This window comes from Lactuca saligna, chromosome 6 (assembly GCF_052625555.1).
Source record: "Lactuca saligna cultivar CGN05327 chromosome 6, ASM5262555v1, whole genome shotgun sequence".
Classification (NCBI taxonomy): Eukaryota; Viridiplantae; Streptophyta; class Magnoliopsida; order Asterales; family Asteraceae; genus Lactuca; species Lactuca saligna.
In genome coordinates this window covers 180209457-180225076 of record NC_136422.1, presented here as the reverse complement: position 1 = coordinate 180225076, position 15620 = coordinate 180209457, and the positions used below count along the sequence as shown (strand labels likewise).

The 15620-nt window shown below is 41.0% G+C and overlaps 1 protein-coding gene across 1 annotated transcript; it reads right to left on the bottom strand.

Annotated features, from left to right (window-relative positions):
• Window positions 1-298: 298 nt before the first annotated feature.
• On the bottom strand, window positions 299-1726 carry LOC145003157 (uncharacterized). Its single transcript, XM_078962292.1, has 3 exons — window positions 1453-1726; window positions 631-1275; window positions 299-576 (listed from the first exon to the last, which is right to left on the bottom strand). The coding sequence occupies exons 1-3, from the start codon at window positions 1724-1726 to the stop codon at window positions 299-301; spliced, it is 1197 nt and encodes a 398-aa protein (XP_078818418.1).
• Between the last annotated feature and the right edge of the window lie 13894 nt (window positions 1727-15620).

Here is a 15620-nt window from a genome sequence, read left to right as displayed (position 1 = left end):
AATGAATCAACTCACCAAGTTTGGAAGTAGTATGTTGACTAACAGGAAAAGATTCTCTAGTTTTTTTATCCTTATGACTAACATCACAAGGTGGAGGAGTTTCATTTCCAATTTTAAGTTTATGTCGTAAAGAACTCAAAGCTTGATCAGAAGGATAACCAAGTCTATTATGCCAAGTTAGTTTAGGCACAAAACAAACAGAAGAAGAAATAGGTGAATTAGATAGATTACCTGAAGGTACACTATTTATTTAATAGAGACCTCCAGACTCTCTACCATTCCCCACCATCACCTTTTACTATAAATCCTGGATTTTACAATTATGCTCATTAAAAGCCACCTCACAATTACTATCTTTCCAAACCTTATGAATAGATAACAAATTAACATTGAAATTAGGAGCAACAAATACATCAAACAGTGTAAAAGAATTAGACAAATTCATGTTACCAATCTTTTCAATTTTAGCTAATGTACCATTAGGATGGCTAACCAGTAGATCTAACTTAGACACATCCACATTTTCATGAAGTAGTGACACAGAAGCAATCATATGTTGATTAGCTCCTGATTCAACTATCCATTTTTAATAGTTAACAGAGGAATTAAAAGCTTTAAACAAACAAGTACCTACCATATTGGCACTAACAGAAGCTTCTTCATTCACTTGCTTATCACCAATAAGTTGTAAAAGTTTGATATATTGATCCTTAGTAAGTTGATGAAACTTAGGATCCCCAATAGAATCAGAAAAATTATTAGTACTAGCACTTCCAAAAGAAGTGGTAGTACAGTTAGCAGAAAAGTTTTTAACACAATTATTCTGATTATTAGTTTCATTCCTTAACTTAAAATCCTTAGGATATCCAATTAATTTGTAACATATCTCAATAATATGACCCTTAATACCATAATTTTGACATTGAACAACTTGACCCTTATTCTTATTAACATTAGGTCTATTATTAAACTTGTTATTAAAAGCATATGACTGAGATTTAGTTACAGATTGAGATGTCTGAAGAGAAGTCAAAGAACCATTTCTTTGAAGAGATTCTTCCCTTGAAACAATAGAAAAAACATTTTTCACATTAGGCAAAGGATCCATTAATAAAATGTGACTTTTGACTTGACTGTATGAATCATCAAGTCCAGATAAAAACAACATGAGATTAGAATGATCCTTCAATTTAATAGAAGCATCACATGTACATTCAGTTAAACTAGTAAGACCATCAAACTCTTTCCATAAAGAATCAAGCTTATTGAAGTAATCTGATAGAGAAATACCATTTTGTTTAAGATAATTAATATGTTGGTGAATATTAAAAACAACAGATCCATCAGACTTATTTTAGGTTTCAAAAAGATTTTCCCAAATATCCTCTGCTACTTCAGAATAAGTTTGACTATGATAAATGGAGTCAGAAATGGAAGATAAGAACCAAGAACAAACAACAACATTAGCCCTATCCCATTTAGTTTTCTTTAACTCATCAACACTGCTCTTTTTCAAAGAACCATCAACAAAACCTAACTTATTTCTTGCCTTAAGGGCCCTAAAAATGGAACTTCTCCATAACCTAAAGTTTTCAAAACCAGTTAACTTGGTTGTAATAATAGAAGTAACATCATTATCATAAGGGTGAATGTAGAGAGGATGATCAAAGTTAATCTGATCATCCTTCCCACTTACACTAGGTGGATCAGTTGAACCACCTGTCATAGAAACAAATGAAAAAGAACCAAGACCAACAAGAAGTAGTCAAGAAGACTTGCCCCGGAACTGATCTTATGTCCAGATGGTCACCATGTATGTTGGGGCCCAATACAATCAACACAGAGGAAATACAAGATAGATATACAAAAATAAAAACAACCAGTGTACACAGGACATCTGGATATCACAAACAAATATGTAAGAAAGAGATAAAGGAACAAGAAAATCCTCACAAAGCTTTTGAGACTAAACAAGAATGAGAATCGACTCTCTTTGTCCATTCTCAGCTAGGGTTTATCGGTGATGAACTCCGACCCCTAGTGAGTTATTTCAGACAAGGAGATTAATCAATTGGGCTTCAACCATTGTAAATAATCACCTCAGCAGTAACTTGCAAGATAACAAACAACCTCGTAGTACCAAACCTAAAGAAAAAAACGGATGTTCGATTTGATTTTCAGATAAAACCCTAAATCGAAAAGAACATCCAAACGAACACAGTTGATGAAGTAAACGATCAAAGTTTTGAAAAACCCAAACCCTTGACTAAACAAACAACTGTGACAATCAAAACAAAAAAGAAAGGATTCAGAGATTACTAGTACAATCGTGAGATGAACAGAAGATACTCAACGAGCATCACAAGAACAACAAAGGAGCCTAAGCTCTGATACCATGTAAAGAAACGAAATCGACATAAAATCTTCCTAACATCATCATTTCATTCACTATGAAACAGATCGTTTACATCAACAGGTTACAACTTAAACCTCACTACACAACCACTCATACTCATATTACAACTCAAGTATGAAGATGATCTGTGAACAAACCCTAAACTGAAGTTGAGAGAGAAACTAAGAAATACAGATGAAAATATCTCAACTCACTAACAAATGAACCTAATTAACACATTATATACATCGGTCTATTTAGATATCGAGTATAACCCATTGACCCGTGAGCATATCCAACACCTGCAAGACTAGTTCACAAAACACCCTACATATATACATTATTACAATTTCTACCCAATAATTAATGTTTAAGTTTGAAACTTTTATTAACTCTTTTCAACAATATATATATATATATATATATATATATATATATATATATATATTATAATAATAATAATAATAATAATAATAATATTTTGTAGATATATACAACATCAAATATACAGTTTAAATCGAATCCATCCCTAATTGTAAGGAAGATATATGTATTCAAATTCAAATGGATTTTTTTTCAGAGAATTCGTATCTAAATCCAGTGAGTATTAATCACCTATAAATATAAAGGACGAGACGTCAAACAGGTTAGATTTGACACACTCAAAATAGCTAAAATCTTATTCTATGATTCTCGATTATTCATTCCTACGATACTAACTTTATCATTAGAGCGTATTCTCTAGTTCTGACTCGAGAGTATGGATAATCAATATGATTCAACTGATGTCGAATCCAAGACCAGAGCTACATTACAGCCTTATACTTCATCACATATCCATGTATTCATCAATGTGAGTTACTTTTGTAATCATACACGTTTGAAATTTACATGACGACGTGATGTTTTCCTATTATGAGGAACTGTATGATGATTTTATTGTTTACTTAACTTCTAATTTACCATTGAAAATAGCATATGATTTTCTAATCTAACGAATATTAATATTTGTTGACCTTTAATTCCATTTACTTTATGTACTTGGCCAATGATTTAGAAACTTGATATTATAATTTTTCAATGATGAATGGAAACTTGGATGTTATCCTTAACAGACTAAACCATAGAAAGATAGTATATATATTTGATATTGAAGTTAATTTAAAACTAGATCAAGAAGTTGTTTGAGTAATTATGCAAGAAACCCAAAGGATAATTGTATGATAAATCATACAATTAATTTTAGTGTAATATGCATGTGTTATACTTCTACCCAAAGTTGACGTGCAATATTTATGTAGTGCATTATAATATTGAAGATCGCATGATATTTAATTGTTTTTTCTAGCCAAAGGAAAAATGATAATTAGGTACGGTGTCCGTATGACCTATCATTTTGGCATTGATGATAGGTGTATTGATATGCTTTACTTATGTTATCCTGAAAATCAATTGGATATCACTTTATATATTGTAAGATTCATTTACGAGAGGAACAAGTAAGCCTCAAGTCAATCTCTTTGCAAAATTTTCCATGTCCAAAGGGAGTACAAAAGTAGACTGCCTCAAAATGAAAGCATGGCATGCACCAAAGGTAAATTATAAATTTATGATTTATAAGTCTCTTAATCTTAATATCCCTAAAAATACATGATGGAGTGATTTTCGCTCCATGGTGAATTTGTATTTTTATTTCATGGACTCCATACAATCCGAGAGTTAGACTGGAATAAGAAAAACAATCAAGTTACAGAATGATGAAGGCTTAAACATAGATGCGGTTAACCCACCTTCATTATTTTTTAGAGAGTGGTTATTATTTACCTCTTAATGATTTTCTATATGTATCGAGTATAACTTAAAATTTATTATTTGCATCTAAATTAGAGAATATTGGTTGTACTTTTACAATTGGATACAATGATGTAACTATGAGTTTCAATGTCATATTGTTGCCTACGGTTGTTTTGGGGGGAAAACATTATAAATTCTAACTCAACAACCATTATATGAAATCTTTAATATCATTTATTATTAATGAGAACTTCAATAAAAGAAATTAAGAAGTGGAGACTTATTTATATTGCTTCTAGGTATTTTGAATGGGATAAAGGTTATTGTTTTTTTGCTCCATCACATAGTACATGAATCGTAGAAATGCATCATGTAGAATTTATGGAGAATGTTGAAATTAGTAGGAATTGTTTATTGAGTGACTCTGACCTTCGAGAATATGATGAAAAGGAACGTACATTTGAAGTGTCCATTATGCATAACACTTCAACATGAGATTCAAGTCAATATATATTGCCTTGTGAAAAAGTCTTTTTAAAATAAAGGGGCAAATGAAACACATCAAAATGAACCCACTCAATATATTCACATTGAAACTTATAAAACTTGGTAGCCTGTATGAAGTGGCTAACCCATAATTCTTTATAATTACATGAGAGAAATTTTGAGATAGGGAAGGAAATGACCCTTTCGGCAATAGTGATGCCATGACTTGTGATCAATCAACTAAGTGGAATGAATCTATGATTGAAGAACTTAATTTGATGTAAAATAATAATGTTTGGGAACTTGCCAAATTACTAAGGGTTTCAAACCTGCAGGATGCAAGAAAAACTTTAAGACAAAATTAAACCCCCACTTATTCACATCGAACAACATAAAACTTGATTTTTCACTAATGAGTATTAAAAAATGAAGGTATTTATTACCAATAAATGCTTTTCACTTGTTTCTCGTAATGACTTTATTATGATCATAATGGTCCTTGTAGCTCATTTTGATTTAGAACTACATTAAGTAGATTTCAAAAAAATCTTAATTAGGATATAAACAAAGATGTTTACATGACTCAAACAAAAGGTTTTATTTCTAACAATTAAGAACTTCCTATGTGTAAATGCAAGGAATCAATATATATATATATATATATATATATATATAGGATAAATCATGCATCGTGTCAATGCTATCTAACGTTCTGAAAATTAGTGGAAAGTTACAAATTCATAAATAACCATGTAGAGAAATGTATATACATCAAGATCATTGGGATGAAATTTATCATGCTTGTATGATACATAGAGGAGATTATTTTGGCAAGTAATCACATTGATATGTTGCATAAATCAAAAAACTTTCTACCATACCATCTCAATTGAAAAAATATTGACGAAGCCTTGTATGTTACACGCATATACATACATAGAGATAAATACAAAGGACTTTAGTATTATCCTAAAAGGGATATATCGATTTTGTAGTAAGTCTATATAACATAAAACAATGCTTCCCTTTAGTTTATTATATAGTTAAAGAAGACATTTTCTTTTTATTTCAAGCCTAAAAATAGTGGTATAATAAGATTAAATAATGTTTATCATATATGAGTTGATAGTTTGAAGCATAAGTATGCACAAGTTTGTACTTGTCTCAATGTTCCTTATGTTACTGGCATGCTAAGTCGTTATCAATCAAATCATAATCTAGATCAATATAAAGCTAACAAGAAAGGTTTTGGATATATACATGGGACTAATAATTACAAACCTTTTTAAAAAGGAAGTGATGACTTGGAAGTAATATGATATCTAAATCCAAGTTTTAAAAATGCAAAGATAAATAGTCATTATTTGGATACATCTTTATGCAATCAGTTGACTAATCTTGGAAAAGTCATAAGTAAAAATCGGTGACTATACAAACTATGATAGCAAAATATGTTGTCATATATAATACAAGTTTCTGTCGAATTTTATTGAGAAAATTAATCCCAAGACTCGTGATTGTAAACTCCATTTTAGGCCATTAAAATAAAGTTTGTTGCTATAACTTTGCCTCTATAATATATTCCACTAGTAATAATTAAAGTGGTGTGGGGCTTTACTGTAACGGCCAAAAATTTAAGTATTTGACTATACTCTATTTTAGTGTAGATGTTGAAGTAGGTTTCTATTTTAAGAAAGATAACTTACATTAGAGTGAAAGTTGCTAACAGAAGAAATGTGTTGTGATCATGCACAGATGCAACATGAAAGGTCAAAGAATGTACCAAAAATTTAAGGCTGTGTCGCAAGTATAGGTAAATGTAGCAGCGTGAGTATGAACTTGAGTCAAGGGGACATGTGGATCAGGTTGTAACATGTGTTAACACATTTTGGTAGACTTCGACATAAATCAAGGTTGCAATATGACCAGGAATATGTCGTGATACAAAGCATGAGGATTAGCAAGTATACAAAGGGTTAAAGGGCTTCTTCAATGGTTGCTTTGGAAAATCGAAACTAGAATTAGTACGGGATATTTACGCCTTGTAGATGAAGATCTTGAGGCCATTTTGCGAGGGTACAATTGTTGAACGTGATAAGGTATTCCCTTGACCCAGTTGTACGTGATTATGTTTATGTAGAATTAATTGTGTGGGGTTGTTAGATGTAACACGTGGTTTTAGTAACATGTATTATTTATGAGATATGAATCTTACCAGACGAGTAGATGTTAAATGTGAATTGATCATTTTGAGAATTATCATGGAGTAATTGGGTTCAATGGAGCACTTAGAACTCAATGGAGCACTTTTGGTTCATGGATCATGTGACAAAGGAACAAATTTTCTGAGAAAGGAATAGATCAGACAAAGGAATGGATCAAGTGAAAAAGGAACAGATCTTCCAAAAGGTGGTTTGGAGCAACTTGGAGCAACATGGTCTAACATGTTGAGACATGAAGATGTTGAGGCATGAAGATGTTGAGCCAAGGTGATGTTGAGCGAAGGAGATGTTACGCCATATCTATAAGAAGTTGTGACAAGAGGAAGATGTGTCACCATCTTGATGAGATGTTGCTACATGGAGAAGATGTTGTGCCATCATGTACCATCTTGGTACATGATGTTCCATCTTGATTCCTGTGTTGTTTCACCATGATAGATGTTGGACCATTAGTGTTCATGATGCGCCACTTGTGCATCATGTTGCTCCACTATGGTCAAGGTGGTCCATCATGTGTGTCGCTGATGCTCATGGGTTGTATGACATGGAAGAATGTTCGAACATGCTGGAATATGATTGGTTGTCACCATTAATGGGCCTATGGACCAATGGCTTGGCCTATTAGGGTTTTAGGCTTGATCCTTCAAGTATAAATAGGGATACATGCTAGGTCATTTTGTATCTTGAATTCTAGAGTGTTAGGAGAATCTCTATGAAAATTGTACTTATAACCTCTATTTGATAGCTCTGAAATAAAGAATACTCCCCTCCTACCAGTAGACGTATGTTACCTTGACCAAACCACGTAAATATTGTGTCTTGTGTGCTTTTGGTTTTGCTAGTTATCCTCTTTATTTCCTAACAAGTGGTATCAAAGTTGCGGTTTGTATTCTTGTGATTGAAGATGTCTGCTCACAACTTTGATTTGGAGAAGGTCAATGGTTCAAATGACTTCACTTTGTAGAAGGTGAAGATGAGGGTTCTTCTAGTTCAACAAGGGGCAAAATTTCCAAAGGTCATGGCGGTTGAAAAGAAGGTGGACATTTTGACAAAGGCACATAATGCCATTATGTTGAGCTTAACAGATGAAGTAATGAGGTAGGTCATGGATTAAACAATTGCTTATGGGCTTTGGGATTAACTTTGTGACAAGTACCAGAACAACTCACTGACGAACAGGTTGTATCAGAAGCAAAGGTTGTACACTCTCAAAATGTCTGAAAGTACCCAAGTGAAAGATCATCTGGATAACTTCAATTGCATCATATTGATCTACAAGGGGTTGATGTGAAGATTAAAGATGTAACATCCGGATTTTTACCAGGTATAATGTAAGTTTAATTGTGTTGTTTTGTAAGAGGGACTCGGCGAGTCAGGGCTCAGACTCGCCGAGTAGGGACGCGGGTTTGAGCAAAGGTGCGCGCTTGGACTCGGCGAGTCCAGGGCATGGACTCGGCGAGTCTGCGCTGTGTTAAGAAACCCTAAATCCCCGGGTTTGTGGCCTATTTAAGGGGCCTTATGGCCGTCATTTGCGCTCATCCAACCCCCAGAGTGTGTCCCTAGAGTTCTTGAGCGTTTGGTGAAGGATTGAGAGCAAATCTTGACCTTGTGAGTGTTGTTTAGCAAGAAGAAGGAGGCTCTAGGCAAAAGGAGGCAAAGGAGGTTGCCATTTCGTGGATTTGGAGCTTGGATCATCACTTTAGAGGTAATATTTCGGACCATTTCCTGTTTGGTGAACTTGATGCAAGTTAGGGTTAAATATGATCATTTATGGGGTGATTTGGTGCCCTTTTTGTTCCCTCTTTGAGTTGAGACCATGGATCTGGATCCATAGAGGTCTAGGGGGCCTCACTCATCAAGCTTTATGGGTAAAAATGGAGTCCTTGGCCTTGTGTTGAAGTAATAGAGTCAAAATCATCATGTGTGATCATGTAGAGGTTATTCATGCATCAAGACTGGGACTTTACGTGCTAAGTAAGCATGGGGGGACTGGATCTATGGATTAGTGGACTGGATCTGGCCTTTAGAGCAAGATTGAGTTAGTGCATGGCACGGACTCGCCGAGTCCAAAGAACAGACTCGGCGAGTAGCTTGAATGTTACACGACCACTCAGCGAGTGGCCTCGCCGAGTTGGGATGAGTGAACCCAGTGGGTCAAGGGGGAGTCAGGATGGACAGGTGGACCGAGTCAAACCGGACTCGCCGAGTCGTTCTGGAGACTCGGCGAGTTGAGTCGTGGTGGCCCCACAACTCGTGCCAGGTGGAGCTCGTCGAGTTGGGAAGGGATGCTCGACGTGTCAAGAGAGAGTTTCAGGGAAATTGGTGATTTCGCTCAGACTCGCCGAGTCGCTATAGTGCACTCGCCGAGTCCGGTCAAGTTGACCGTTGACCAGCGTTGACCTAGATTGTCCTGTTATGGTATGGTTAACCCTAGTTGGGAAAGTGTTAATTAGAGATATATTGTGCTATAGGGGGGGGGGGACTTCAGCTCGGCAGATCGAGTGTTTAGCGATTTCAGGGTTACGGTTTACCGAGACACACGAGGTGAGTCTTCTCACTATACTTTACCTTGAGTAGGTAACCAGAGTTATGTGATAGAATATTTGTATGCGATGTATGTTATGTGTTGTACTGCATTACTTTTATGTGTTTGATGCTGTGCATGTTTACAGAGCTAGAACCGGAAGGTTCATAGAGTTAGAACCTGAGGGTTCACAGAGTTGGGTGCACGGACCCACAGAGTTATAGCCTCGAGTGGCTAATATGTGTTACATGTAGTATTTTGGGAAACTCACTAAGCCTTGTGCTTACAGTGTTGATGTTATTGTTTCAGGTACTAGTGACGACCGTGGGAAGGCGCCGGCTTGATCCGTACACACACGTTTGGAGCTTGACATTTTGATCTTGGGATTTTGCAATGTATTGTTGAACAATTTAAAAAGGGGTTGTTTTTATGACTATTGATGGAACTATGTTTTTATAAAATCGAAAAATTTTGTTTGAAAAACTGAGTGTTACAAATTGGTATCAGAGCCTTGGTTTGAGGGATTCGGGTACACCTTCGGGGGTATTTGAACTCAAACTGAGGAAATGAAGAGATATTTTCAAAATAAAAACCAAAATTTTCTAAGAGTAAAGGGTTTCCAGGAAGAGACGTGTGTACGATCAGTCAGCGCCCGAACGGTGAATTCCCAAAGTATCTTTTGTTGTGTAATAACTATTATGGTGATGTGTATGCATGCTAGAATAGGCTAGGTATTGCTGATAGGGCTAGAGCGGCCTGTTTTGTGATGCCTTAGCTTAGGGAATGGTGAGCTGCTATGAGACGCTGAGAGTAGTTAGGTAGCAGCTAGGGTTTGTGTGAGATCTGTTCAGAGAGATTTAAGTATAATAGAGTACTTGGGGACTGGGATCCGAAGAGGACGATTTGGAGTGTGTACTGAGACGGTGTGGACAGTAGTATTGGGCCCGTACTACTGAAAGCACCGGAGCGGTACACAGTTCAAATAAGAATCTGGGGATGCCAAGAATCAAGGAGGGGTGGATTGTTGAATGTAAGAGTATTCGAGTAAACTCTAATTATCGCATGTTGTGTTTCAGAGGTTGATCATGGTGAGGACACGACACATGCCGGAGGATGCCTGGTCTAGTGATGAGGACATTCGGCAGATCATTCATGAGGAGGTGGCTGCGGTCATCAGAGCCGAGATACCGGAGATGTTCGGGTCTATTAAGACCGCTTTGATTGAGACATTTGACGAGCGCTATGCCGCTCTTTCTGAGGCTGCGGTCGCAGCAGCTACCGCAGCGATTGCTGCGGCGAGACCCCAGGGAGGTGATGCGACGTTGTTCAGGGAGTTCAGCAACACCAAGCCGCCAGAGTTTGATGGTACGCAGGACCCGGTGGCAGCTATGAGGTGGATATCTGATATGGAGGGATGCTTCTTCACTTGCTCGTCCCCTGAGCATTTGAAGGTTCGGTTCGCATTGAACCAGCTTCGCTTGGGAGCGAAGGACTGGTGGAAGTTTGTGTCTGCGCATTTCACACCGACTGAGCTTTCGGCAGTGACCTGGGAGAGGTTCACTTCCATGTTCCGGGATGAGTATGTTCCTCAGGTGGAGAGGGAACGTCTGGCGCAGGACTTTCTGACCCTCAAGCAGGGTACCGAGTCGGTTACAGCGATTACGAGGATGTTCCAGGAGAGGGCGATGTTTTGCCCAGAGCACGTGTCCACCGAGCAGGCACGTATGAGCCGTTATCTGAACATTTTGAGGCGGGATATTCGGGAGTTCGCTGCGAACTCCTCATACCGGACATTTGCCGAGCTTCAGGAAAATGCTTGGAAGAGGGAGATTGAGCTTGAGACTCAGGCCAGGGAGGAGGCGGAGTCTATGGGGAGGGATCGGCGACCGGCACAGTCCCAGCCGGCAGCCAAGCGGGCCAAGCCCGCTGATCCCAGACCCGGGAGTCAGAAGGGCCGCACTTGTGGGAAGTGCGGCAAGGGTCACGATGGCGCCTGTCGGGTAGGGTCTTGCTACAAATGTGGCAAGGAGGGGCACATGGCTAAGGACTGCCCCAAGGGATTTGCAGTGTGCTTCCACTGCAACCAGACTGGACACCGGAAGGCGGAGTGTCCGCTGCTGCGCGGAGCATCTCAGGGGTCTGCTCCCGCCGCCATCAGAGCTACTGCTGCAGAGAGTCGGCCCGTGAAGGCCGAGGCACCGAGGGCTCGGGGGAGAGCCTTCCAGCTGACTGCGGAAGAGGTCCGCGCCGCGCCCAACGTTGTGGCTGGTATGTTTCCTTTTCATTATTGTTTATGGTGTTGAGATATTATGCTTATATCATGCTATGCTTAGGTACCTTCCTTGTGAATTCTGTACCTGCTTTAGTGTTATTTGACTCGGGTGCGAGTCGATCTTTTGTATCCCTGGCATTTAGTCAGCATATCGGTGTTAGTCGTGGAGTATTAAGTCGGCCTCTACGGGTTTCCATAGCCGCCGACAGGGTGATTTGTGCTATGGAGGTCTTCCGGGGATGTGTATTGGAGATATTCGGGGTCGAGTTTCCGATCGACCTGATTCCGATTGCGATGGGTGATGTTTGTGTTATAGTGGGCATGGATTGGTTGAGCCGATTCAGTGCGGTTATCGATTGCGAGCGACAGCTGGTAACTATACGAGATCCTAGTGGGGGAGTTCTTTCAGTGTACGGCGAGGGTACACGTTCTGGATCAGCCTTTTGTTCGGCTGCTAGGGCGAGGCAGTGTTTACAGCGGGGCTGTAAGGGTTATGTAGCGTATGTGATGGATACACGAGTGATCTCCGAGAGACCAAGCTCTGTATAGGAAGTTCCGGTGGTGCGGGAGTTTCCTGATGTATTTCCCGAAGAGTTACCAGGAGTGCCTCCCGCGAGGCAAGTGGAGTTTGGCATCGATTTGGTTCCGGGGGCCGCACCTATTGCTAAGGTGTCGTATCGCCTTGCGCCTCCAGAGATGCAGGAGTTATCCTCGCAACTTCAGGAGTTGCTGGGGAAGGGGTTTATTCGGCCGAGTAGCTCGCCATGGGGAGCACCCATCTTGTTTGTGAAGAAGAAGGATGGCTCGCATCGCATGTGTATTGATTACCGGGAATTGAATAAGCTGACGGTCAAGAACCGTTACCCGCTGCCGAGGATCGACGATTTATTCGATCAGCTACAGGGAGCATCTTGGTTCTCCAAGATTGATTTGAGGTCGGGCTATCATCAGGTGAGAGTGCGGGACGAGGACGTCCAGAAGACAGCATTCAGGACACGTTATGGGCATTATGAGTTTGTGGTGATGCCTTTCGGGCTCACTAATGCCCCGGCTGTGTTCATGGACCTCATGAACAGGGTATGTCGGCCGATGTTGGATCGGTCGGTGATTGTTTTCATTGATGATATTCTGGTATATTCGAGATCTAGTGAGCAGCACGAGGAGCATCTGAGGGAGGTGCTTGGGGTTTTGAGAGCGGAGAAGCTTTACGCAAAGTTCTCCAAGTGCGATTTCTGGTTACGGGAGGTCCAGTTTCTGGGACATCTCGTTAACCAGAAGGGGATATTGGTCGATCCGGCCAAGGTTGACGCAGTGATGAGGTGGGAGGTGCCGAGGTCACCTTCTGAGATACGGAGTTTTCTCGGGTTGGCAGGGTATTATCGGAGATTTATTAAGGATTTCTCCAAGATTGCGGTTCCACTCACCAGATTGACCCGGAAGGGCGTGGCATTTGCATGGGGTCCCGAGCAGCAGACCTCCTTTGAGACGCTTCGCCAAAGGTTGTGTGAAGCTCCAGTATTAGCCCTTCCGGAAGGCATGGAAGGTTTTGTGGTATTCTGTGATGCGTCGATCCTAGGATTGGGAGCGGTATTGATGCAGAAGGGTCATGTGATAGCTTATGCATCGAGGCAGTTGAAGCCTCACGAGACGAGGTACCCCACTCATGATTTGGAATTGGGGGCAGTGGTGTTCGCCCTCAAGATTTGGCGGCACTACTTGTATGGGGTTCGATGTACGATTTACACGGACCATAAGAGTTTGAAGTACTTGATGGATCAGCCTAACCTAAATATGCGGCAGAGGAGATGGTTAGATGTGGTCAAGGACTATGATTGTGAGATCTTGTACCACCCGGGCAAGGCTAATGTGGTAGCCGACGCGTTGAGCCGCAGGGCGGAGAGCACTCCCCTGCGAGATGTATGTTTGAGATTGACCGTGATAGCTCCAGTTCTGGACGCCATTCGTGGGGCTCAGGCCGAGGCCGTGCGTCCGGAGATGCAGAAGAGAGAGCGGGTTGCTGGGTTGGTTTCTGAGTTTGTATCGGATGGTCGAGGCCTTATGACTTATCAGGGCAGGATCTGGGTACCGTTTGTGGGCGGTACACGTGCTACATTGATGGAGGAGGCTCATAGATCGAAATTTTCGATCCACCCCGGGGCCACAAAGATGTATTTGGACCTAAGGAAGGAGTATTGGTGGCCCTGTATGAAGAGGGATGTAGCATGGTTTGTCGAGAGGTGTTTGACCTGTCGAAGGGTAAAGGCCGAACACCAGAGACCGCATGGCAAGTTGCAGCCATTGGAGGTTCCCGAGTGGAAGTGGGAACAGATCACTATGGACTTTATCACCAAATTGCCGAGGACTGCCAGAGGAGTTGATGCAATTTGGGTGATCGTGGATAGGTTGACAAAGAGCGCTCACTTTCTTGCCATCAGTGAGAGTTCTTCAGCGGAGAAGTTGGCGGAGGTTTACGTGAGGGAGGTTGTATCTCGGCATGGGGTGCCGATCTCGATTGTTTCCGACCGCGATGTGCGGTTCACTTCCCGTTTTTGGAAGAAATTTCATGAGGAGTTGGGTACTAAGCTGCATTTTAGTACCGCATACCACCCCCAGACCGACGGTCAGAGTGAGCGGACGATACAGACACTCGAGGACATGCTTCGAGCTTGTGTTCTGGACTTTGGGGGTAGTTGGGACACGTATTTGCCTTTGGCGGAGTTTTCCTACAATAACAGCTATCATTCGAGCATTGGTATGCCACCTTTTGAGCTGTTATATGGTAGGAGGTGTCGGACTCCCATATGTTGGGGAGAGGTTGGGCAAAGGGTAATGGGCAGTACAGAGATCGTGAATCAGACGTCAGAGCAGATACAGCTGGTCAGGCAGAGGTTATTGACCGCTCAGAGCCGACAGAAGAGTTACGCGGATAGACGCCGGTCCAAGCTGGAATTTCAGGTCGGCGACTTTGTTCTCCTGAAGGTCTCTCCTTGGAAAGGAGTGATCCGGTTCAGGAAGAGGGGCAAATTGGGGCCCCGGTTTATAGGCCCGTTTCGTGTGATTGCCAAGGTAGGCCGGGTAGCCTATCGACTGGAATTGCCAGCAGAGTTGGGGCAGATTCACAACACTTTTCATGTATCGCAGTTGAGGAAATGTATAGCCGATGAGTCGGCAGTGGTTCCACTTGAGGATATTCAGGTTGATGCGAGCCTGAATTATGCGGAGAGACCAGTGGCTATTAGGGATCGGAAGATCAAGGTTTTGAGGAACAAGGAGGTACCTCTGGTACTGGTTCAGTGGCAACATCGGAAGGGATCAGAAATGACCTGGGAGCCGGAGGATATGATGCGGGAGCAGCATCCGGAGCTGTTTTAGAGCGAGACTTCAAGGGCGAAGTCCAGTTCTAGTGGGGGAGAATTGTAACATCCGGATTTTTACCAGGTATAATGTAAGTTTAATTGTGTTGTTTTGTAAGAGGGACTCGGCGAGTCAGGGCTCAGACTCGCCGAGTAGGGACGCGGGTTTGAGCAAAGGTGCGCGCTTGGACTCGGCGAGTCCAGGGCATGGACTCGGCGAGTCTGCGCTGTGTTAAGAAACCCTAAATCCCCGGGTTTGTGGCCTATTTAAGGGGCCTTATGGACGTCATTTGCGCTCATCCAACCCCCAGAGTGTGTCCCTAGAGTTCTTGAGCGTTTGGTGAAGGATTGAGAGCAAATCTTGACCTTGTGAGTGTTGTTTAGCAAGAAGAAGGAGGCTCTAGGCAAAAGGAGGCAAAGGAGGTTGCCATTTCGTGGATTTGGAGCTTGGATCATCACTTTAGAGGTAATATTTCGGACCATTTCCTGTTTGGTGAACTTGATGCAAGTTAGGGTTAAATATGATCATTTATGGGGTGATTTGGTGCCCTTTTTGTTCCCTCTTTGAGTTGAG

Excerpts from the sequence above, each read along its gene's own strand:
- LOC145003157 (XM_078962292.1), bottom strand. The coding sequence starts at position 1,726 with ATGACAGGTGGTTCAACTGATCCACCTAGTGTAAGTGGGAAGGATGAT. Across the intron at positions 1,276-1,452 it reads TAGGGCTAATGTTGTTGTTT|ATTACTTCAATAAGCTTGAT; the intron begins GTTCTTGGTTCT and ends TTTCTCTATCAG. Across the intron at positions 577-630 it reads TGTTAGTGCCAATATGGTAG|TTGAATCAGGAGCTAATCAA; the intron begins GTACTTGTTTGT and ends AAAAATGGATAG.